This window comes from Danio rerio, chromosome 20 (assembly GCF_049306965.1).
Source record: "Danio rerio strain Tuebingen ecotype United States chromosome 20, GRCz12tu, whole genome shotgun sequence".
NCBI classification, from domain to species: Eukaryota; Metazoa; Chordata; class Actinopteri; order Cypriniformes; family Danionidae; genus Danio; species Danio rerio.
This window is the reverse complement of record NC_133195.1, coordinates 53,375,001-53,400,539: the sequence shown is the minus strand read 5'-3', so window position 1 is coordinate 53,400,539 and position 25,539 is coordinate 53,375,001. Positions and strand designations below refer to the sequence as shown.

General features: G+C 38.0%; 1 protein-coding gene across 2 annotated transcripts in view; it reads right to left on the bottom strand.

Moving 5' to 3' along the window:
- slc24a4b (solute carrier family 24 member 4b) overlaps positions 1-25,539 on the bottom strand; it is an 89,898-nt gene that overhangs the window by 18,026 nt on the left and 46,333 nt on the right. For both annotated transcript variants that reach the window (XR_012396160.1, XM_002665799.7), the window contains exons 3-11: positions 21,684-21,760; positions 16,920-16,994; positions 16,614-16,698; positions 14,649-14,752; positions 14,050-14,124; positions 11,385-11,410; positions 11,243-11,296; positions 8,488-8,579; positions 734-903 (exon numbers count right to left, since the gene is read on the bottom strand). Coding sequence is in view for 1 of the 2 variants with exons in the window: in XM_002665799.7 (XP_002665845.2) it covers positions 734-903; positions 8,488-8,579; positions 11,243-11,296; positions 11,385-11,410; positions 14,050-14,124; positions 14,649-14,752; positions 16,614-16,698; positions 16,920-16,994; positions 21,684-21,760 (758 nt within the window). In the remaining variant the exon portion in view is untranslated. The remainder of the gene's footprint in view (positions 1-733; positions 904-8,487; positions 8,580-11,242; positions 11,297-11,384; positions 11,411-14,049; positions 14,125-14,648; positions 14,753-16,613; positions 16,699-16,919; positions 16,995-21,683; positions 21,761-25,539) is intronic.

Genomic DNA, 25,539 nt, shown 5'->3' with positions numbered 1-25,539 from the left:
AGTTAAAATATATTTTATTAAATATAAAAGTATATTTTATATCATTTATTTTGCTCCTTTTGTTTAACCTTTAGTGCTTTTTTAAAAATGCTTTTATTATCCAAAATAATCCTATTCGTGGATATGTATTTCCTTTTTTGTGCCCTCTCGTTTTCCCCTTATTTCTCATGTGTTTGTTACATAGGTGACTTAAATTTAATTTATAAATCTTGTATTGTTTAAAAATGAACTATAGTTTGTAGACTGTATTCTGTTTTATTCGTACTGTAAATTTTTAGTTGTTATTGCATTAAATAAATAAATAATCACGACAAGTGATCGGTCATCCTGACTGCAGCAACGTTGAGCCCCCAAGTGCCCGGCATGACGGCTCCGGCTGCAGCCGTGGTTATGCAGAACGCACCTTTCGTGTAACAGTGGTTTGTTTTGCAGACAATTGAAAAAAAAATGCTTATGGGGGCTAATATATTGACCTTAAAATAGTAAAAAAATAAATAAAAAACTGTTTTTGTTCTAGCCAAAATAAATCAAATCAGACTTTCTCCAAAAGAAAAAAAAAAGTGAAATACTGTGAAAAATTCCCTGCTCTGTTAAACATTATTTGGGAAGTATTTGGGGGGGGGGGGGTTTACAGGAGAGCGAAAAATTGACTTTAACTGTATGTGAGCAGTACTGACATTTATTGATTTACGTTTGTCGCATTTTGTATTGTACATTCAGACGTCATTCATACCTCTGTTATAATGAGGCGGCTGGCCATACGCAGACGAGTCTTGGGTCCGAAGTGGTTTGTGACCATCACACGCAGACCAGCTTCAGGGAAACGATAATTTGGTGGACTGGCATTGATGATTTCATCCACCATCACCACTGAACCTCGACTGTAAATCTTACTGGTCTTGACTTGAGAAAGAGGAAAGATTTAGCCACACTGTAAAAAATATCTGTTAATTAACAGCTTCCATATTGTGTGCTTCACAACTCTTTATTTACGGTTGTGAATTGCATTATGGGAGCTTGATCTCTGCTCTGTCCACTTTTGATGTTGAAAATTCCAACCCAGGCTTGTTTTGATTACGTACCCCTACATGCATGTCTGGAGAGCGCAAAATACATCCCAGGAGCTACGTTTTTTGCAGTTTTTGTTTTCACAAATGCAACAGAGGCCGCTGTGTGCACTTTTTCAGATCTTAAATGTCTCTTGCGAGTGCCATTCACGCCTGCTCTTCTCACGTAAACCCACCAGAGGCCACTGTCAACTGACGTCGACTGACCCACCCTCCTCCTGTAAACCCTACTGATAGTGTTTTTAAAAGCAAAGATTGACCTGCCCCTTCCCTAACTCCCAACCGACAAAAGCAATCCAGAGAAGCCTGAGTTTACCACGTTTTCTGATTGTACCAGATTCTCACCCTGTTTTTTCCTTGTTTATTTTATTTTTTGCCTTTCGTTTTTGTTTTACCTGCTTCCTGGAACCGTTCTTCACAAAACACCCCATCGTCATGGTCAACTCCTCTCTGCTTCTCAAGGCCACCAATGTACGTGGCGAGCCACTGGACAAACCGGTAACAGTAGAAAAGCCGTCCACACGGAGGTAAGCAGTCAGCTGGTAAGCGCGAAAAGGAACGGCGTCATACCGCTCCGTAGCATTCATTTTAAAAACAAAATGCAGCCATATGTAGCTCTGGCACGTTTGCCTCACAGCAAGGGGGTCGCTGGTTCGATCCTCGGCTCAGTTGGCGCTTCTGTGTGGAGTTTGCATGTTCTCCCTGCGTTCGCGTGGGTTTCCTCCGGGTGCTCCGGTTTCCCCCACAGTCCAAAGACATGCGGTACAGGTGAATTGGGTAGGCTAAATTGTGCGTAGTGTATGAGTGTGTGTGTGAATGAGTGGATGTTTCCCAGAGATGGGTTGTGGCTGGAAGGGCATCCGCTGCGTAAAAACTTGCTGGATAAGTTAGCAGGTCATTCCGCTGTGGCGATCCCAGATTAATAAAGGAACTAAGCCGACAAGAAAATGAATGAATGAATGAATGAATGAATGAATGAATGAATGAATGAATGTAGCTCTGGCTACATAATTCGCGATCTCCAGAAATATATATGGGGCTACATTTTCCAAATGAGCCTGTGTTGGAAAACTCAACTGTGCAGTTTTAACAAAATGACTTTAATTGTCATTGTAATAGTTTGAGATAAGATATTAAGACATAATATAGATAATTAAGTCTGTAGGGGCTGAAAAGTGTTTAGCACGTTCACCTCACAGTAAGAAGGTAACTGGTTCGAGCCTTGGCTGGGTGAGTTGGCGTTTCTGTGTAAAGTTTGCATGTTTTCCTCACATTCCTCTGGGTGCTTCGGTTTCACCCACAAGTCTAAAAACATGTTGTATGGGGAATTGTGTAAGCTAAAATTTTCCCTAGTGTGTGTGTGCGACTGAGTGTGCAGTGATGGGTTGCAGTTGGAAGGGCATCTGCTGCGTAAAGCATATGCTGGATAAATTAGTGGTTCATTCCGCTGTGTTGACCCCAGATTAATAAAGGGACTAAGCCGAAAAGAAAATGAATGAATGAAATAAGTCTGTAAAATAACAGTTTATTACCAGGTTTTTGTACCATGAATTTAGTTTTTTGTAACACCAACCCGGACAATATATCACTTCAAACTAATCAAAATGTCAACAAAAGACACTTTTACAAACTTTTCATCATCAAAAGCTTTTGGAAGAAAGATCAAGGCTCCATTGTGCAATTCAAAAGTAGAATTAAGTGGATTAAAACATGAATCGCAAAACACAGATAATTGCCAGACATTTTTACAGTGCAGCAACACACATATAAAATAACACTTCTTGATATATCAAATTTGTTAACCCAGCGGTCATGTTTATGTCAAAAAAACGCGTCGAAAATGCGAATCGATTTGATGTCAAAACTTTGACCATCTCTTTAATATCCACACATTTATAAAAAAAAATCTGTACATACAATTCAACATCCAGATCTTTTCTTGACTAACAGCATCTCTGTTTAATGTTTAACGTCTTTTTTTCTCCTATTTATTTTGTGTTGTCACTTTTCACTTAAAGGGCACCTGTGGTGAAAAATCTACTTTTCAAGCTATTTGGACAAACATATATAGTATATATAGTTTATAGACCATCATATTGGGGTGATACAAACACACCCAGTCCTTTTTTTCAATTTAACAACATAAAAACGGTGGACCAATTAGAGCGGTTTTCAGACCGACCGCAACTTTATGTAGGAGTGCGGTCTAGAGGTCTGCATTCCCGCGGCCATCCCGCGGGCGCCGCAGGACCCGACCAGATTTCTGCGGCGCGGGAATAAATTTCCGAATAAATCACGGGAGCGGTCGGTAACAGGTTTAATTTGGGACGGGAGCGGGCTGTCTAGCAATATCGCGGATATTGCTATGAGAGAGAGAGAGAGAGAGGGAGAAAGAGGGAGAACGAGAGCGAGCGAGCTTTGCCTGTGTGTGTGCTTGGTGCTTGTGTGTGTGTGTTAGTGCGCACGCGCGAATGAGAGAGAGAGAGAGTGAGAGAGCTTTCCCAGATAGCAAAATACACTCGGGCCAGTTCCGGCTAGATTCTCGCCTGCCAAAGACTTACCACTCAGCCCGGCTCCGGCTGCCGGACTCCGGATGCTTGTGGACTCACTGCCCGATTCCGGCCCGAATCAATCGGGCCAGATGCGGCGGTCGTATGCGAGCCGACGCTGCCGCATCCACGCCGGAATCGGCCCGAGAGTAATGTGCGCTGCGGCCCGGAGCTGGCGCGACTCAGTACCCACTACAAATTAAAAGCATTAGCAAATGCTATGTTTTTTGTATTCACAAGCTTTGGAGACGTAACATAAATTCTTTTAAATATTAGATCAATGGCATCAATGTTTTCAAAGTGCACTGCGAAGGGAGCACAATTGTAAACATGAAGATCGCTAAAACTGAACTGTAAGAATACTTTGAAAGCAAATGACACCTAAGAGAGGTGACCTTAATGCTTTATTTTTAAAAATCATTCCAAGTTTAAATGTTAGCATGTTCTAAATGAATAGGGCATAGGGGGGATAACTGGGAATAGAACACAGCTAGGAACTGTTTATAACTACAGCTCCAGAGGTATAGTTGCAAGCATAGAAGTTTGCGAAGCAGTTTGCGAATGTTCATTGGAACAACGGATTTGGGAAACACCACATCAACAAACTATGTTTGTAATGTAATGTGTATTTATATAGTGCATTTATTGTGTATGGCAATACACCAGCGTTTCACAATCATGGAGGGGGGGAGGTCTCTCCACACCACCACCAGTGTGCAGCATCCACTGGGATGAAGCGATGGTAGTGACAGGACAACGGCGCCAGTGCGCTCACCACACACCAGCTATTGGTGGAGTGGAGAGACAGTGATAGAGCCAATTCAGTGGATGGGGATGATTGGGAGGCCATGATCGTAAGGGCTGATAGAGGGACTTTGGCCACTACACCGGGGTTACACTCCTACTCTTTACGAGAAGTACCATGGGATTTTTAATGACCACAGAGAGTCAGGACCTCGGTTTAATGTCTCATCCGAAAGACGGCTCAAACTGACAGTGTTGTGTCCGCTTTACTTTTACTGGATCATTAGAACTCACACAGACCAAAGGTTGAGCATCCCGTGCTGGCCTCTCGAACTATGTTTGTAACGGCACAACTTGCAACCTTAGTTAGCTACCGATAGTTTTCGGCAATGCACCCCTAATTAGCATTTTTGATCATATTTTTACTTGATGGGTAGTGATGGGTCGTTCATAAACGATTCGTTCATTTTGAACGAATCTTCAATATGACTCGGGAACTACGAGTCCTCTCAGGGAGTGATTCGTCCATCCGCGCGTGCGCACATTTGTGCAGGTGGTATCGTTAATTTCAAGTCTTCATCACATTGGCAGAAGCCAATCATATGCGCTTAGAGCCGGAAAAAGAATTGATCCGCCCATCTCTCGAGTCCTCTATCGGGTCTGAGTCACTCGCTCATCACGAGCCAATCATATGCGTTTAGAGCCGGAAAAAGTTTTGATCCGTTCATCTCTCGAGTCCTCGGGTTTGAGTCATTCTGTCACGTGATGAACGAACGATCATGGCTCCTATCGACTCAGATTAAACATTGATTAAGATTATATGTGACTGTCAGTGTAACGTGAACGAACCACTAACATTTGAAGACATGAAGAGGTGAGCTGAGCAAAGAGACAAAAATGCCTTCATAGAGACAAAAGAGCAGGTAAACATTGAATTATTATTTTCTCCTTCTTATAGTACTCTATTTATGACTTATTTTGTTGTGTGATCAACCGTTTGGGCTAGTTGTAGATGTGTTTGGAAGCAATTCGTAACATTTTAATAATATTTTGGCAAATTGAACCAAATGAACGAAATGACTCGAAAAAAGATTCGTTCATCTCGATAAACGAGACTCAAAGATCAGAGTCAGTAAAATGATCCGAACTTCCCACCACTAATAATGGGGCCCTCTTGGACGACTAAGATGCACAGAAAACATCCAACGTTGGTGTAAAAAATACACCGAAAAAAATCGATTACTGGACTTATCTATGATTGATTTTTAAAGTGTATATTGATGCCTATGTTAGATATCAATTTGATGTCGCTTTAATATCAAGATAATCAATTGACATCAAATCAATTAGCATTTTTGACTTGTTTTCGATGTCATTTTCACAGTATGATGCCCTCTTGGAAGAATCTAAACGAATGTTTCAGCAAAGAAACATCTACCTTTGGGTTAAAACACGTCAATAATCGATTACTGACCTTAATTGATTTTTGAGGTGTATTTTGACGCCAATGATAGATGTTCATTTAATGTCTTTTTGGCATCAAGGTAGTCAATTGGAATCAAACCGGTTTGCATTTTCGACCACATTTTGACATTATGCCCCTATCTTGGAAGATTGTAAACTATTGTTTCAGCACAGAAACATCTAACACTGGTGTAAATAAACCAGGTCAAAAAACAATTACTGGACTTATCTGATTACTGCGGTGGTTTTTGCCGCTAATGATAGATGTCAATTTGATGTTGTTTTAACATCAAGGTAGTCAATTGAGATTAAATTGATTTGCAGGTGTATTTTAGATGTTATTTTGACATTAAGGTACCCTCTTGGAAGACTTTAAACTAATGTTACAGCACTGCACTGCAAATTTTAGCACCAGAAAAAAGTTTGAGAGTTCATGCAGAAAGGTTTAGTAGGACTACACAGACAGGCAGAGTTAGATGAGAAGAATTATAAAAAATACACAGTACATAGCAGAGGTTAAAGAGAGACAGATGAGACCGTGACTTTACCTCTCCATCAGAGATGAACAGAAGGAGGAAAGAAATGTGCTGAGATCTTAAAAGCTGGAAAACAAACCCCAGGCTCACATTTCTGATTAATCCTGAATCAGGAGGACGCTTCTCTCGCTAAGACAAAATATAAATGAACAAAAGACTAAACTGCGGCATGGTGCCTCAGTGGTTAGCACTGTCGCCTCACAGCAAGGAGGTTGCTGGTTTGAGTTCTGCTGGGTCAGTTGGTGTTTCTGTGTGGAGTTTGCAAGTTCTCCTCGTGTTTCCAAACACATGCGCTTTAGGTAAATTGGGTAAACAAAATTGTCCGTAGTGTGTGTGTGAATGAGTGTGTATAAATGTTTCCCAGTACTAGGTTGTGGCTGGAAGGCATCCGTTGAGTAAAATATATACTGGATAAATTGGCAGTTCATTCCACTGTGGCAAATAAAGGACTAAGCCAAAGGAAACCAAATGAATGAATGTTACAAATGATTGCCATTGTTTAAACAATGTTTTAACTTTCACTTTCTGAAAAAATTAATAGAATTTTTTTTTATTTTAGGAAAATCAAATACATAAACAAACATAGCTCTTTGTATTTTAGTAATGAAGATATAACCCTAACCCTATTCTTAACTTACCCCAACCTAACCCTAACCTAATTAACCCTAACCCTAACCTTAACTTATCCTAACCCTAATTTAACCCTAACTTAATTAACACTAACCTTAACTTACCCTAATCCCAACCTAACAATAACCTAATTAACCCTGACTAACCCTAACCCTATCCAACACCAATAGGGTCCATACCCAACACAACATATACAATGATAATATTTTGATATTTGTTTGGCACATAAGATTGTTTTATTACTTTATTATTATTTATAATAATAATAATAATATTAATAATAGTAGTAGTAGTAGTAGTAGTAGTAATAATAATAATAATAATAATAATAAACATAATAATAATAATAGTAGTAGTAGTAGTAGTAATAATAATAATAATAATGAACATAATAATAGTAATAATAAAACATAATAATAATAAACATATTAATAATAATAATAACAACAACAACAACAACTATAATTATTATTATTATCATCATCATCATCATTTATTATTATAAATAATAAATAATTTATTTATAAATATATGTAATATATTAGTATTACGCTTTACTATGATTATTATTACCATTGTAAATATTTTTGTATTTCCTATTATTATTATTATTATTATTTATAGATTTTGATCTGGAGACATTTCGAGAGCCCATAACCCTACAGATATAGGCTGGGTATCCTAGACAGGTTGCCAGATCGAGATTCCAGATGATAAGAGTCTAACTAGGCCAGTGCATTTCCTCGGTATCCCTATCTTGCCGACTGTGGATGCTGAAGCGTAGGGGAGTCGTTGTTAATATCCAAAACCTAACCTAACCCTATTCTAATTAACCCTTACCATAACCATAACCCTAACTTAACCCTAACACTAAGACTTATAATAAGAAAATGAATGATTGCACATAAGAATCATACACATATGATTACTGTTACGACAACCAGCGATTGCTCTCCGGAGATCCCCTGGACTACATATTCATGCATGCCGAGTCTTGTTAGCTGTATCAGTAACACTACAACGTGTTTTCCCTGTCCTGTTTCTCCGTGTACCAACCTTAGCTTAGTTAGATCATCCTTGTTATCCTGTTTAGCCGCCTGCCTTACGACCTATTGCCTGTATATTGATTACGACTCTGGATTCGCCTGCATATACCTGTTTACACCTGTTTGATCATTGCTTGACTGATACTGAATAAACCTGCATTGTGGATCTTACCTTCAGTTGTCTCTGTCACTTCCCCCCCATCGTTACAATTACAACTATTTCATTTTATGTAAGTGCCACAGTAGTTTCTCAGGTCACTCTTTTTTTGCTGTGTTTGTTTGAAAACTGAGAATTGTTAACCTCATATATAACCTCATATACCGTCATTTATTGGCACTTTTGAATTACGAGGCATGACTTGACTTACAGTAAATCTGATTTTTTTTTTAGCCTGTCTGTCTAGTCTTACCTGAACCCACAATGGAACTGACAGATCAGGATTTTCTTTACCGTCCTCCAGTTCACTGCCAGCCGCTGCGTTCCCATTCGCAACATTCTTGTTGCCCTTTCTTGTGAAAAACTTCTGCAATCTTGAATTAAATCTAACACAGAAAAAACAAAAATTAGAGTATTAGAAGAATCTAAAGATGTTAAATGTTTAAAACAAAACGACAACTGCATGACAACTGAACCCCTTATTGATCACTAGTAGAGTTGAAGTCAGAATTATCAACACATTTCTAAACATAATAGTTTTAATAACTCATTTCTGATAACTGATTTATTTTATCTTTGTTATTATTTTTAGCAGAATGATCAGAAAAACAGTCTGGCCTGTTGTCGATTGTTATTTTCATTGCTCCCATCATGTCGGTGTGCTTCCTGGTTTGTTTTGCCTTGTTTTAGTTTTGTCTTGTTTTGTTATAGTTTTTCATTAAATTTCTTAAATGCTGCATTTGGATCCGCACTTTTGTTTCTCTTTCCTGCACTTCACACCGAACTGTGACAATTGTGCACTAATCTACACTATTTTAATGTTGTTCTGGGACAATGTGAGAGAAAACCATCAAATTATCATTATAAATATTAACATTACTTGAGTTGCACAATAAGACCAACACAATCTCACGGCAATTCTGAACTTTTTGATTTACTGGCTAATTCGTATGAATTCGTATGATCTACTTCGTACAATTTAGTACGATTTGCTCTTCACCCAATGACGGTTGGGTTTAGGGGTGGGGTTGGGTGCCACGCCTCCATTTTAAAATCGTACAATTCCGTACGACTGAACTCGCCATTAAACTGACAAAACGTAAATTACGTTTCCTCGTGAGATCAGGCTGAATAAAACACAATAGATGGTTTACAACTAATAGACATTAGGTATTATGTTGTTTAATTCTGTCTGAGTGCTTGAGGTGGAGAAAAATCAAGTTTTAATTACTTTAACGTCATGGCTTCGTCTCCTCCTTTGGTAGCAGAGCTCACGTGATCACCTGCGTAGCCACTAATTTTTGGCGGCATGTGACGACATGAGGTGCTTCATTAGGTTAGAATCACTTGTCATTAGAATCACAATTTTTTATCATGTTTTTTTATCATTTTCTGCCGCTTTTCTGGGGTCACGGGGCAGCAGTCTTAGGAGAGAACCCAAGACTTCCTTCTCCCCAGACACTTCCTCCAGCTCCTCCGGGGGGATCCCGAGGTGTTCCCAGGCCAGCCGAGAGACATAGTCCCTCCAGCGTGTCCTTGGTCTCCCCGAGGCCTCCTCCCGGTGGGACATGCCTTGACACCTTCCTTGGGAGGCATCCAGGAGGCATTCGAAACAGATGCCCAAGCCACCTCAGCTGACTTCTCTCGATGTGGAGGAGCAGCTCCTCACTCTATCTATAAGAGTGCACCCTGCCACCCATGACTCATTTCGGCCGCTTTTATCAGAGATCTTGTACTTTCGGTCATGACCTAAAGCTCATGACTATAGATGAGAGTAGGAATGTAGATTGACCAGTAAATAGAAAGCTTAGCTTTTTAGCTCAGCTTCTTCTATACCACAACGGACCGGTACATCAACCTCATTACTGCTGCCTCTGCACCATTCCACCTGTCAATCTCACGCTCCATCCTTCCCTCATTCGTGATCAAAACCTCGAGATACTTAAACTCCTCCACTTGGGGTGAGGACTTTTCTCCAACCTGGTGATGGCAAACCACCCTTTTTAAGGTGGAGCACCATGGCCTCGGACTTGGAGGTGCTGATTCTCATCGCAGCCACGTCACACTCGATGAAGCCAACAGAACAACATTGTCTGCCAATAACAGAGATGAAATCCTGTGCTCCCCAAACCCTTTTTTATCAAGTTATTTTATATTCGCGATGTGTTTTTATACTTGTTTGGTCAATGATTGTTTGGTAATGTTTTACTATTTGTTTTAATTTGTTAAAGTATGGCTGTCGATGCTTATTGTAAGGTGACCTTGGGTGTCTAGAAAGGTGCCATTTCCAAATAAAATGAGTTATTATTATTATTATTGTATTTGTCATCGATGCAGAGAGACTGTGTCCTGGGCATGAGTTGCAAGCTACATAAACATTCTTTCCTTTCACCTCAACGAGGGAAAAGTAGTGCTTATATTTCCAGTTTGCAGACGCTACCTTTGAACTCGTCGGATTTGCCATCGTTCTGACTCCTGGTGGTCGGTGTGTGCGACTGACGCGTGCACATGCTTGTGTGAAAATTGGATCTACTCTGCCTCTGATTGGCAAACTATGGAAAGTGCTCTATCTAAGCCAATCATCAGTTCTCAGTTCATCACGTTCACAAACACACCAATCATCTTCACTGGTTGGTTATGTGTCCCGCCACAGTCCCAAACACACACAGACACACACCCCAGAGGTTCTATGGCTGAGAGAGACGCTGCTCACATAAAAACGGCTTCAGTCTTCTCAATTATAGTACCACACATTGTATTGTCAGTAACGGTAATGACGTTGTAACGGGGGAAACATTAATTCAATTAATTACTCTTTAGTGAAAAAGTATAGACGTTAGCAGCACCGTTTATTTATAGCGGCATTATTTCCATCACCGCTTTTAATAACTCAGAGTTCTTCTAATGATATTTCAAGTGTCATAAAAAAGGTTTAAGGTACTAATATAGATCCTTTTGGTACTTACACGCACCTTTTGTGTACAAAAGTATACCTTTTAAAACCTTTTTGTACCATTATTTCTAATTTATGTCTGCGATGAATACTCACTTCATGATGAGGATGTAACAGGCATACATGACCACCAGCACCAGACTCTCCCACCTAAAACACACAAGAGATCTTTACGATTTTATCTAAAAGCAGTGTTCCGATAAAAGACTACTACAGTTGAGGAAAAAAAGAGACTCACCACACAATCTTTTCGTCGTAGATGAACTGATGTCAGGTGACAATAAAGCAAACACAAAAAAAACAATCATTAAAGTACTGTAGCTATAATAGAAAAAATAAACCCAGGATCATTCTGAAAACGTACCTCTATATCCACTTCTGGAGACCACGAAATACATCCTAGGAGGTATGTTTTTGTTTTCGCAAATCCACAGGAGGCCGCTGTGTATGCTTTTTGAGATCTCAAATTTCTCTCGCGAATGCCAAATAAAATTGGTTGGGTTTGATTAAGGAGGAGGGTGGGTTAGTCGATTGGACGGTAAGTCAGTCAGTCAACAGCGGCCTCTAGTGGATTTACGCGCCTGCTGTTCTTGCATAAATCCACTAGAGGCCGCTGTTGACTGACTGACTTACCGTCCAATCGACTAACCCACCCTCCTCCTTAATCAAACCCAACCAATTTTATTGATTGACCCATACACCCACTTCTCTAAACCCAAACAACAATTTTCAAAAGCAATCCAGAAAAAGAAAAGCCCTCGTCGGATTTTTACCCGGTTTTACCACATTCTCACCCTGTTATTTACTTGTTTGTTTTATTTTGTTTGGATTCTGTTTTTGTCTTACCTGCTTTCAAGAACTATTCTTCACGAAACTCGAACCCAGTCGTTGTTTTCAACTCCTCTCTGCATCTCAAGTTTGCCGACGTACATGGCAAGCTAACAGGACAAACTGGTTACAGCGGGAAAGCTGTTCATCATACGGAGGTAAGCGGTCAGCTGGTAAGCGGGAAAAGGAATGACATCATACCGCCCTGTAGCGTTCGTTTAAAAAATGAAGTGTAGCCATACATACAGGCCCGGATTGGCTAATCAGGAGGACTGGGAGAATTCCCGGTGGGCCGGTTTGTTTTTTGGCCGCGAGGGCCGGTGTCCCTAGCTCCAGACTCTTTTGCTCTCAGCAGTCGCACTTTTTACGTTTATTTATTTATTTGACCACAGCCTCACTCTTTTTATTCATTATTTTGCCGCAGCTTCGCTCTTTTTATTTATTTTCTCGCAGCCTTGTGTGCATAATGCAGGTTAATGATGATGTAACTCAGATGATTCACTTCATTAAGAAAAGCTGCTGTGGTCCAGTAGACAGGACGATGTGTTATGACACCGCCGACTCGGGTTCGAACCTCACCTGAGTAATTAGCCAATTTTTATTTATTTTTTTCGTTTTTATTGTTAAGACATATAATACTGTTAGGGTTGTTGAACATTTGAAGTTCTAAAGCAGCTGTTTTCTTGAAAAAGATGTGATAGTGTCATTAGAAACTGATTTGGAAATGACCTTATTTTAATATAGCCCGTCGTGAACTGAGGTGGGCCGGTCTGAGGCTTGAAACTCCAGGGCTGAAAAGGAGTCCCACTCCGGCCCTGCATACATAGCTCTGGCTAGATCATTTGCGGTCTCCAGAAACGTATATAGGACTTGACGTTTTCAGAATAAGCCTGTGTTAAAAAATAGTGATAAAATCTCTCTCTCTTTTTATATAAAGTATATACATGTCAGATGCTTTAGAGAGGGGGTTACCACACATTAACCTCTTAAAGCCCAAGCTGTTTTTTTACAGGCATTTTTTATTTCACTTTGCTTTTTGGGCTTATTGGAACCTATTAAGAATAAAACCCAAGTATCATCTTTAATATGATGTACTTGTAGAGAAAAATGATGTCCATATATGTGGACTCGTGGTCCAAATTTAGATAAAACACAATAGTGAAAAAAGTCCCCTTTGTGTAATAGAATGAAAAACTCTTTATTTCTGCCTTGAACACAGCAGTTTTTTGCTGGCTGTTTTTTAATGCATTAATAACACATACACATATATTTTGAAACATGTTTTGACAAACAGTAAAAACATTGTTTGCCCATTTTGGACAGTTAAACAGTGTTTGGGATATTTCATCTGCTGCAAAACAGTTAAGACATGCACTGTCCATATATGTGGCCACTAAGTCCTAGGAGGTAAATAAGCTCCAACGATTGACATTAAAATGTACTTGAAGTTTACTTGAGCATATTTCAATCATTTAAAGGCGCAGTATGTAACATCACCACTAGAGGGTGTCTATTCACCACAAACAAAGGTGTGACTATGGGCTCTATGTGTTATGTGTTATGTGTTATGTGTTATGTGACTAATAGTGCATAAAAGTCTCAGACGAAAATGAAAGTCAGGGAAAATGGTTAATGCTGGACAGGTGCACAACTAACGCGCTCTGTGCTGGACTTTAAACCAGCTTTGTTCTGGTCTATTAAACAATCTATTATAGTTTGTCAAAATAGCAACACGCCAGCAATGTGCCTCAACACGCCTTCCTTTTTTAGACCAGAACGCCCATGGGCGCACATATGAGTGCAAATGCATTTGCTATTTAAAAGCATTTGCTATTTACTGTACTGTACATATACTGTACTGTACAAATACTGTACATACTGTGCCTTTAACAAAAGAATAGAGTGTGTGTGGCTCTCTAATGCCAGTAAATGGTCACAAGTAAACAAAATGTAGGATAAGATTTACAAAATGAGTCAAATTAGCATGATGTTTTGATTGTTGTTATTTTAAAATTATATGACAGCTCGGGAAACTCATTACAGAAAGATGTTAGCGTGTTTGATTTAAGACTCACCACAATCAGGGCGACTACAGACAATATGTAGAAGAAAGAGTCACGGAAAACAGCCCACCAGGTTAGTAAGACCACCTAAAGACATAAACGCAGACAACTGTTAAATACACGCGGTTGAAGGCAACATTATTAGCCCTCCAGTGAATATTGCGATGCCTTTTCACATATTTTCCAAGTGATGTTTAGCAAAGCAGGGAAATTAAACGTTTAAATTCAATTCAATTCAATTATTATTATTATTATTATTTGGTATTATTATTATTACTACAGCAAAACTAAATAAATAACACCTTTTCTATTAAAATATATAAGGAAATACTGTACTTGCACTTTTAAAAATCACTTAATAATAAATATAATAACAGTTTTACCATCAATAGTAGATCAAATCCAAAATTATGCAAATTAATAAGAAAAGCCTTGTCATAACTCAAAAACAGCCCAAAATTCTCAACTGACCAGTGCATGAAAAAAAATCTGATGTTTAATATAACGCTAAGTTTTGGTGCTCTTTAATGCACCATTAGATGGACTGTTTTCTATGCAGAAATGCAATATAGTTGACTTTCAGCCTGCATTTGGAGGAGAAGAACACACACCTGCCCAGCAAAGATCCCACAAACACCAATGATGCAGAGAATATTAAAGACGGCAGATCCCACGATAGTTCCCACTCCTACATCACCATGAGTGATGAAGACACCTGAAAACGAACACAACACACTGCATTACAATGCTTTTCTATTAGTATTGTCGTCTTGTTTTCTGCTAGATAAATAATAATACCATCTGAACCCTTTTAAATCAATATCCATTTGTCTAAGCATACGACCACACAGTTTATCGTGAATCCCTTTGAAAAAATGTGTGTTTCAAGGGATGGTTCAGCCAAAAATGTATATTTTCTCTCCATTTACTTACACATTATTCAGTATATCTCCCGTTGTGTTCAACAAAAGACAAAAACTCAAATAAGTTTTTGTTTTTGTGTGTGTGACTTACCCCTTTACATATAAAAAAAAATATATATATATATATATATATATATATATATATATATATATATATATATATATATATATATATATATATATATTTTTTTTTTTTTTCCTTTCTTTTTTTAACTATTTCCAAAATGATGTTTAACAGAGCAAGGAAATTTTAACAGTATGTCTGATAATATTTTTTCTTCTGAAGAAAGTCTAATTTGTTTTATTTTGGCTAGTATAAAAGTAGCTTTACATTTTTTAAACACCATTTTAAGGTCAAAATTATTAGCCCTTTAAGTTTTATATTTTTTTTTTATAAGTTTTTATATTTTTTTAATTAACCTAGTTAAGCCTTTAAATGTCACTTTAAGCTGTATAGATGTGTCTTGAAAAATATCTAGTGAAAAAAATAAATAAATAAAATCTTCTCCACCTTAAACAGAAATTGGGGGAAAAAATAAACGGGGGCAAATAATTCTGACTTCAACTGTATGTGTGTATATATATATATATATATATATATATATATATATATATATATATATATATATATATATATATATATATATAAGGTGCTCTATTGGATTGAGAGCTGGTGACTGTTAAGGCCATTTGAGTACAGTGAACTCATTGACATGTTCAAGAAACCAGTCTGAGATGATTCACGCTTTATGACTGTCACCGACTCGGTCCCAGTCATTCCCCTCGCTGACCAGCAGAGGTCACCATCTCCGGACTTCTAACCATTACGTCATCCTTTCCACTCAGATCCCAGCACACCTGTTCTCCATCTCACTAATGACCCACGTACCATATATAAGCAGCTCACACACACACTTCATGGCGAAGTCTTGTTTAGCCCCGGCCAGCATTTCTGAGCGTTCTATCCTGCCTGATCTCCCGTTTACCACATCAGCCCGTTCCTCGACTCTGCTCTGTCTTCTGCCTGCCCTTGACCTAAAGCCTGATTACACGGACTCTGATTCTCGCTGCCTGCCCCTGACTAAAGCCTGTATTACGGACTCTGAACCACGCTGCCTGCCCTGGACTCAAGCCTGGTAATCACTCTGCCTCTGTTATCTGCTAATCATCGTTGAGTTGTATGTTGTATGTTCGCACAGCCGTGCGAGGTGTTGATGTTTAAGTGTGACTTAATAAATACTGCAAAATGGATCCCTCCGTGTCAGTCTCCCCGTTACAATGACATGGTATATTGCAATTATATTTGCAATAGTGCATAAAAGTCTCAGACGAAAATGAAAGTCAGGGAAAATGGTTAATGCTGGACAGTAATGTCTCAGGTTTAAATACACTTGTATTTGTACTTGTATTTCCATTTGTACACGTAACCCTCAAACTAGACCCACCCCTCATTAATTATTGTTGACAGACTACGGTACTGTTCGCATTAGGAAATACACCCTTTACTTTAGTCAAAAATGAGTGTTGTCCACAGAATAAACATTGATGAAAGACTCCACACTGATGAAGGAAAACTAAACATTCCCAGAGTTTGTGATGAATAATGGGATTGTTTCTTTGTGCAAAATGATTGTGACTGTGGGACGCATTTACCTATAACCGAAGCGAAGAGTTCGGGCGCTGAGCTTCCCGCAGCCATAAACGTTGCACCAGCCACATCCTCGCTCAGATTCAGCTTCTGCACAACACAATAAACAGCAGACACTTTCACATCCGACAAAGCCTGTTGGCAGAAACAGCCGCCAGATCTGGAGCGGTGTGTTTTATGAGCTTCTGAAAGCCTCAAAGTGGGTCAGATGAAGAATTCTGCTGCTCTCATTGTACTGCGGTATTACTCAGCTCTAATGGGAATTCCTCAGGATTGTTTGGTTTGTGTTCGTGCGATCGGAACAATCCTACCTCACAGATTTTCTCCAGAGACGTCACGAAGTAGTCGTCGCACACGATCGCCAGCGCCAGGAACATGTAGAGAGCCTGGATGGAGACGACAAACAAACAAAAACTCTTTAATATCTCATTACACTGTGGAAGAAATTGACTGTAAAGAGATTCCTGTGTCTTGTGATTGTCTATTTTTTTGCTTTTGAATTGCATTATGGGATTTTGATCGTTCCTCAGACAACTTTTAATGTTAAAAAGATTAAAAAAGTGACGTTTATTGACATTTTTAATAGTTTGAAGTGATATACTGTCTGGGTTGGTGTTTATATATATTAAATATGCAATATATCAGAAAACGAGTGACAAAATGACAGTTTAGAAAGATCCAAAACATATAGTTTTCTCTTAAGGAGGGGAGTGTTATGTTTGATGTTGGTTTTTTTCTTTGTGTATTTATTTTTCTCATCCTCTCTGCTTCTTATTAATCCCTTAGGTTGCTTATTGGTTCAGCATCTGTCCATCATCATTATGACTGCACTGAAAACCCTAATGTTGTCTTTATTTAAACAATTAGGTAAAATTGACTGAACTTAAAATTTTGCATTTTGGTCCTCTCACTTAAAAACATGAGTTAATTTAACTTATGTACCATGAAAATGCATAAAGATTTCAAGTGTAGTGAGCTCAAAATCATTATTAATCGTTGAAAAAAAGAGGTCATTTTCACAAATGTAGTCTTGACTGTAAAATTCTAACATGTGCAACCTTTTGGTGCGAGGTATTTTTTTTAATCAGAAAACAAATGGCTTCAGGTATGATTATTCATCATGATGTGAATAAATGGCTACTTATTTTTTGTTTAAAATTTATTTAAACATTTTTTCATAGTATATTATTACACACGCGCATGCACACACATGCATATATATATATATATATATATATATATATATATATATATATATATATATATATATATATATATATATATATATGCTTTTTTATATATATGCATATAAATAAAATATAATATAAATATATATAAATATAATATAAATATATATGCATATATATAAATAGCTATTCAAATTTAAAATTAATGTAAACGCAAGACAAAAACTATTTCAATTCAAAATATAATTGTTTAATAGAATTTTTGTTTAACTTTTAACACAGATTTCTTCATGTAAACAACATAACCCACGATAAACCATCAAGATCCTGGCTTGACAGCCATATTTATTACAGAAATTAAAACACAGGCATGTTAATGACATTTAAATTTCATAACAATCAATGCCAATAAAGAAAACATTGATTTCCATGTTGGATTCTAAGTGGACTGAAAAAAAATGCCAAAATACAGGAATTGCAGATATACCCTACTCAGATATTCATCAAATTTGCTTAAACTAAGCGTCTTAAAGTATTACTGTATTTCACAAGGATTCTGACACAACAACGTGGAGCATACGCTTTCATTGTGTTTAATGAGGAAACACGCTAAACTTGGAGGGCTCATGCTGAAAGGCAGAGTAATGCCCTGTCTTTGACAGCTCGCAACTTCACCAGAGACTTTCAAAGTACATTTACATTAGACACCAATACTCCGATTTTAATATGATTAAGATACTACTCTTATTCAAATTCTACCGTGTAGCCTAAGCAGTGATTTTATTACCTTAAAGCAACACCGAGTCACGAAATGGATTTTCTTTCTGTTCGCCATGCGGTATCAACTTACAACAGAAGTCGAAAGTTAAAAATGAAACACCCGAAATTGCATGAAACTCTGGATAACCTGTGATGCGATTCAAAAAGTGCTTCCTTGGTAAAATCCACATTTATTGCATGTTGAACACACGTCCACCACAACAGAAAGTTAAAAAAAACCTGCAACTGCGTTAATTGCGTTAATTATTTTTTACGCGTTAATTATTTAAAATAATTGTATGCGTTAACGCACTAATTTTGACAGCTCTAATATATATATATATATATATATATATATATATATATATATATATATATATATATATACACACACACACACATATACACACACACACACACATGCGTGCGCGCGCGCATATATATACAAAAATCCTGGTTCAGATCGATATGACACAGTGGTGTCACGGTTCGGTACGTTTTCGATACAGCAAAAAGAAAAGAAAAAAGCCAGAGGAGGATTTCCCTGACTTAATTTTTTTTAATGTATTAAAACTAGCATTATTAAAGTATGATCTTGTTTTTTTTTTTTCTTTTACTTTACACTGTGATAGAGCTATACTTCTGGGGTTTCTGCTTAGCAGCAAATTTCGAACAATTTAGTTTTTATATAGAACTCAGTTTTAATCAATTTTTAAGTATTTTTTTATTTTCAGAAAGATGAGTGTCCACCTTTTCTTCAGACAGCACAGATCTGCTGAATTTGACGGTCACCTGCCATTTCAGTGGATCTGAAAGCAGGAATTATCTGACTGAAATGGGCTTATGAAGGAATAATGTAACGGGGCTCTATTACATTTAACAATTTCTTGAAACCTGAAATTGCCACTACCGATTAAGATCTCACAGGGCTCGAAATGAACCTTTTTTCTTGGTAGCACCAGTACTCATAACTTCAAAAATGTAGGCGCACCAGGCAAAATTTAGTCGCACCCACCAAAAATGATGCGCAGCGTTACTACACGTTTTATATGACAGATTCTATTATATATTAACTCTCTAATCACAACTATCAAATAAACCAAACTCTGCATGCGCTCCCGGCCCTGCACGCACTACTTGATGTGAATGAGATGAACTGAATGAACAATAATCACTGTGCTGTTCTTACGGGTGCTGTCTGATATTGCACAGATGATATTGTAACTCATTATTTGCATACATCCTATTAATAGCAGTGACGGTCTTTTCATAAGCTACAATATCACTTTCATCTCAAAGATAGCATGCTCTTTAGCAATGGTGAACGTGGTGTCAGTCGCACAACTGACGACATCGTGATGATTAAATGAGGGATTAAATAACGTCTCATGCTTAAAATGTGTAGATTCAGGGGCAAACACTGTTACCTGAAAACTCCATCCCACCGGCTTTTCGGTGAATGCTTTTGTCATAGCGGACTTTAAACACTGGAAGTCTTTTATCCACTCTTCGAAAAGTGTAAATGCTGGATTGACATTCAGCACATGATCACTGATCAGATATATCATTAGTTTTAACTCTAGCTGGTTTCTAAAACTAAATCTGTCAGTGTTGTTTTCATTTTCTCGTATCCAGACCTTTACAATTTCGTGGCTGTGGCACCCTGTTATCAGAACTGAGTGGTTGACGACTGATATTAGCTAATGTCTGTGCGTTCTGTTCTACCGCAATGGGCCAATAAGAAGAGCTTAAAGGCGGGGCAAGCATTGCGGGCTTTTTTGTACTTATTCTCCTTTATCTTTTTAGATACTAGTCTGAATCCTTCGGTTTGCAATGCGTACCAAACTGAAAGTCTCACACCAATCGGTTCAATACAAATATGCGTATCGTTTCACCCTATATATATATATATATATATATATATATATATATATATATATATATATATATATATATATATATATATATATATGTATTTTTACATATAAATATATATACATATATATATATATATATATATATATGTATTTTTACATATATATATATATATATATATATATATATATATATATATATATATATATATATATATATATATATATATATATATATATATATATATATATATATAAAATATTATAATATATTATATATAGACATATAATGTAACAGAATGACATGTCTGTCACTTGTTTTTTTTTTTGTTATCCATGGAATAATGGAAAAAAAAATGTTGTTCTAATGAAACTACAGGGCACTAGAGGGCGCTGGTCAGACACCTGGAATGTAACTAGGCCTAATTAAAGTGCTGAGATGTTACGATGTTACAGACGACTTGTTTTATTTCTTCTGTTTCAACTTCGACGAGGCAGTGGCACAGTAGGTAGTGCTGTCGCCTCACAGCAAGAAGGTTGCTGGTTCGAACCTCGGCTCAGTTGGCGTTTCTGTGTGGAGTTTGCATGTTCTCCCTGCCTTCGCGTGGGTTTCCTCCAGGTGCTCCGGTTTCCCACACAGTCCAAAGACATGCGGTACAGGAGAACTGGGTAAGCTAAATTGTCCGTAGTGTATGAGTGTGTGTGAATGTGTGTGTGGATGTTTGCCAAAGATGGGTTGCAGCTGGAAGGGCATCCGCTGCGTTAAAACTTGCTGGATAAGTTGGCGGTTCATTCCGCTGTGGCGACCCAGGATTAATAAAGGGACCAAGCCGACAAGAAAATGAATGAATGAATGTTTCAACTTCCAGGTAACTTACATTTGTTACTAATAAATTATGTTAAAACATATAAATGACTCATTTTTGAAAAAAGGCAAAAGAACTGTGTGCCCTTGCACATTTGAATAATGTCGGGCTGTAAACGGGTTTGGGCTTTATGAAGCTGTCAATCAAAATGTACCTGTCGGGCTACTTTTTATGGCCTGATCACAGCTCTAGTCTAGAGTAACGCACATGCATTTTAATCCTGTGGCTGATTTTGTTTTAAAATGCATTATAATACCTCTTTATATTACTGGTATTACCAGATATTCTTCTTTGTTCTTTAACAAAACTTGTTTTTGTTTTTACATAATCCCTACGTTTTGATAGTCTCCATGTTTTTTATGAAAAAATTTGCATACAGACTTTCTTACCGCTATAATATGAAGCAGAACAGCTCCGCTCTTCCGTTCAGCATTGGTGAAAACATCATCTGGAAACTCATGGATAGCTGTAAAGAACACAAAAACACGTTTACAGGCATCAATTTTACGCAGTACAACTTATACAGTGGGCTCAATCTAAATATTCATGGTTTTCACACTCAATGGAGAGGTAAACTGCATTTAGCCTCTAAAAAGTCGCAGTCGCTGTTCAGATATGTTTTACTGGAAAAAAAATAAAGATCATTAATCAAATGTGTCACATACAGTGACACATGAAATAATTAAAAGAGCACCTAAAATGTTATGTTTCCATATTTATGACTCTGTAAACTTCTGATGACATTTCATCTATCTTTAAAATAAAAACATTTAATTTCGAGCATATTTTCTTTGTAGAAAAACAGCAGATCAAATTTCCAGAGCAGTTTGTTTTCAGTTTTTGACAAATATCAGTGTTTTAGCTTCAGTAGAGTTAAGAAATCAACATTTGGTGCAATACCGCAAGGACGGGTGAATGGATGGAAGGATAGATGGATGGATGGAAAATGATGGATGGATAGAAAATGGTTGACAGATGGATGGACAGAAAATGATGGATAGATTGAGAGAAGGTCAGACAGAAGTACAGATAAATGCATGGATGAAAAATAATGGACAGCCAGACACAGATGGATTGTTTGATTGATGGATGGATGGATGAATATACAGGTGGACAGATGGACAGATGGATGGATGGATGGATGGATGGATGGATGGATGGATGGATGGATGAATATTTGAATGGATGGATGGATGGATAGAAAATAAAGGGTGAATATATGGATGAATGAATGGATGGAAGGATAGATTGAAAATAATAGACTTGCATGATATATGTGGGGATGGGTGGGTGGATGGATATAGATGGTTGGATGGATAGGTATACGGGTAGATGGATGGATGGATAGATGAATGGTTGAATAAACAGGTGGATGAACGGACGGACAAACGGACGGATATATGAATGGATGGATGGATGAATGGATAGAAAATGAAGGTTTGAATATATGGATGAATGAATGGATGAAAGGATAGATGGAAAATAATAGACTTGCATGATATATGTGTGGATGGGTGGGTGGATGGATAGATAGATGGTTGGATGGATAGATATACGGGTGGATGGATGGATGGATAGATGAATGGTTGAATAAACAGGTGGACGGACGGACGGACGGACGGACGGACGGACGGACGGACGGACGGACGGATGGATGGATGGATGGATGGATAGATGGATGGATGGAAAAAGATGGATCACCATGCGTACGAACAGATGGATGAATGAATGGATGGGAAATAATAAATTGATCGATGTAATGGAATGAAATGGAATGTGTATTTGGATAGATAAGGTAAGGTAATGGATGGATAATGATAATGAGACACAGATGGATGGATGGATGGATGGATGGATGGATGGATGGATGGATGGATGGATGGATGGATGGATGGATGGATGGATGGATGGAGAGAAAATTATGGACAGACACAGATGATAGATTGGTGGATGGATGGACAAATGGACAGATAAATGGATGGATGGACAGACAGACGGACAGATGGATGGATGGATGGATGGAAGGATGGATAGAAAATGGTAGACAGATGGATGGATGGAAAAAGATGGACAGATGAATAAACAGACGGATGGATGTATATACGGGTGGACAGATGGATGGGTGGATGAATGGATGGATGGAAAATGGTAGACAGATGGATGGATGTAAAAAGATGGACAGATGGATGGCTGTATATACGGGTGGATGGATGGATGGATGGATATATGGGCGAAAAGATGGATGGACGGATGTAAAACAAAGAATGAATATCTAGACTGATGGATTGAAGGATGGGTGGAAAATAATGTTCAGACGGACAGACAGACGGACAAGCGGGCAGGCAGACGGACAGACGGATGGACGGACGGACGGACAGATAGATAGATAGATAAAAAATGATGGACAGACAGCCAGATGATGGATGGTTGAATAGATTAGTGGATGGCTGTATATATGGGTGGACAGATGGAAGGATGAATGGATGGATGGATGGATGGATGGATGGATGGATGGATGGATGGATGGATGGATGGATGGATGGATGGATGGATAACGGTAGGCAGATGGATGGACAGAAAAAGATGGACAGATGAATGGACGGACTGGATGGATGGATGAAAAATAATGAACAGACAGACACAGATGGATGGATGGATGGATGGATGGATGGATGGATGGATGGATGGATGGATGGATGGATGGATGGATGGAAGGATGGCTGGATGGATGGATGGATGGATGGATGGATGGATGAAGCAAATTTCCTTTGCATGGAAACAGCAGATCAAATTTCCAGAGCAGTTTATATTCAGTTTTAGACAAATATCAGTGATTTAACTTCAGAAAAGTTAAGAAATCAATATGTGGTGCAATACTAAAAACCAATGCTATTCTACAATGCGAGAAACATTAAATAAAAAAGCTAAAGCGACATTATATTTACAATGAATTTGAAATACATTTTTATTAGACCTTTGACCAATTAAAACAATACTGAAACCCATAGCTAATAATAAACCCAATACACTTTTCATGTTTTAAACATTTTTCCATAGCTGTATAATCAGCACTCATTCATCAAGAAATCAGCCTCAAAAAGCGAGTTTCACATGCACCGCAGTTCAACAAGACATTATCCGCTCCATGTCTTTTATCTTACGAACCCAAAAGTGGAGGAATTAATAACTTATTCATGAAGGTTGGTGATGCATAAACAGAAGAGAGATTTCAAGCTCACGCAGCTAGTCAGACTAGAGAAAGACGACTGATAAACATCAGGCAAATATGACTCAGATTCGAGATTTTTGCATTTAACGTTTTGAAATCCCACTTTCGACAGCATGAATTGCCCATCTGGTGTGTCTTCACTTGACATGCTTTGTTCTCAGATGTTTTCTTCACAGATCATTGATATCTGACAAACATCTGAAGAAACAGCAACGAGACGTTCAGTCTGAGATGTCAGCACAAAAGCAGGAGACTGAAAAAGTATGTTTGTTTAACTCAAGCTAACTAAAGCTTCACAGCTACATTCAGTACTGGTGTATTGTTTATTTCGTTCAGCAGATAACATACCGTGTATAGTGCTTACTATTAAAATAGCATGTGAATCAGAGAACGCAACAATGATTCCATATGCAGTGTTTTCGAACGACCTCACAATATTGCATGTGTAATTAAGTGGACACCATAATAATAAATACTGCATAGTGCATACACACTGCCTTACATAATACTCTAACAATGTGACACACTTTCACTCTTCAGCCAAATACCTTTGAAGGACGGAAAGAAGGATAGATAGATGGAAAATGATAAATGGATGGATGGATGGATGGATGGATGTGGATGGATGAAAAATAATCGACAGACAAAGATGGATGGATGGATGGATGGATGAATGGATGGATGGATGAAAAATAATAGACAGACAAGGATGGATGGATGGATGGATGGAAAATGATGGACAGACAGAAACAGATGAAAAATGATGGATGGATGAATGGATGGATGAATACATGGATGAAAATGATGGACAGAGGCACAGATAGATAGATAGAAAATAAGGGATAGATAGATAGACGAATGGATGGATAGATAGATGGAAAATAAGGGAGGATAAATGGATGGAAAATAATGGACAGACATTTGTGGATGGATGGATGGATGGATGGATGGATGGATGGAAAATGAGGGATAGACCGACGGATGGATGGATAGATGGATGGAAAATGAGGGAGGAT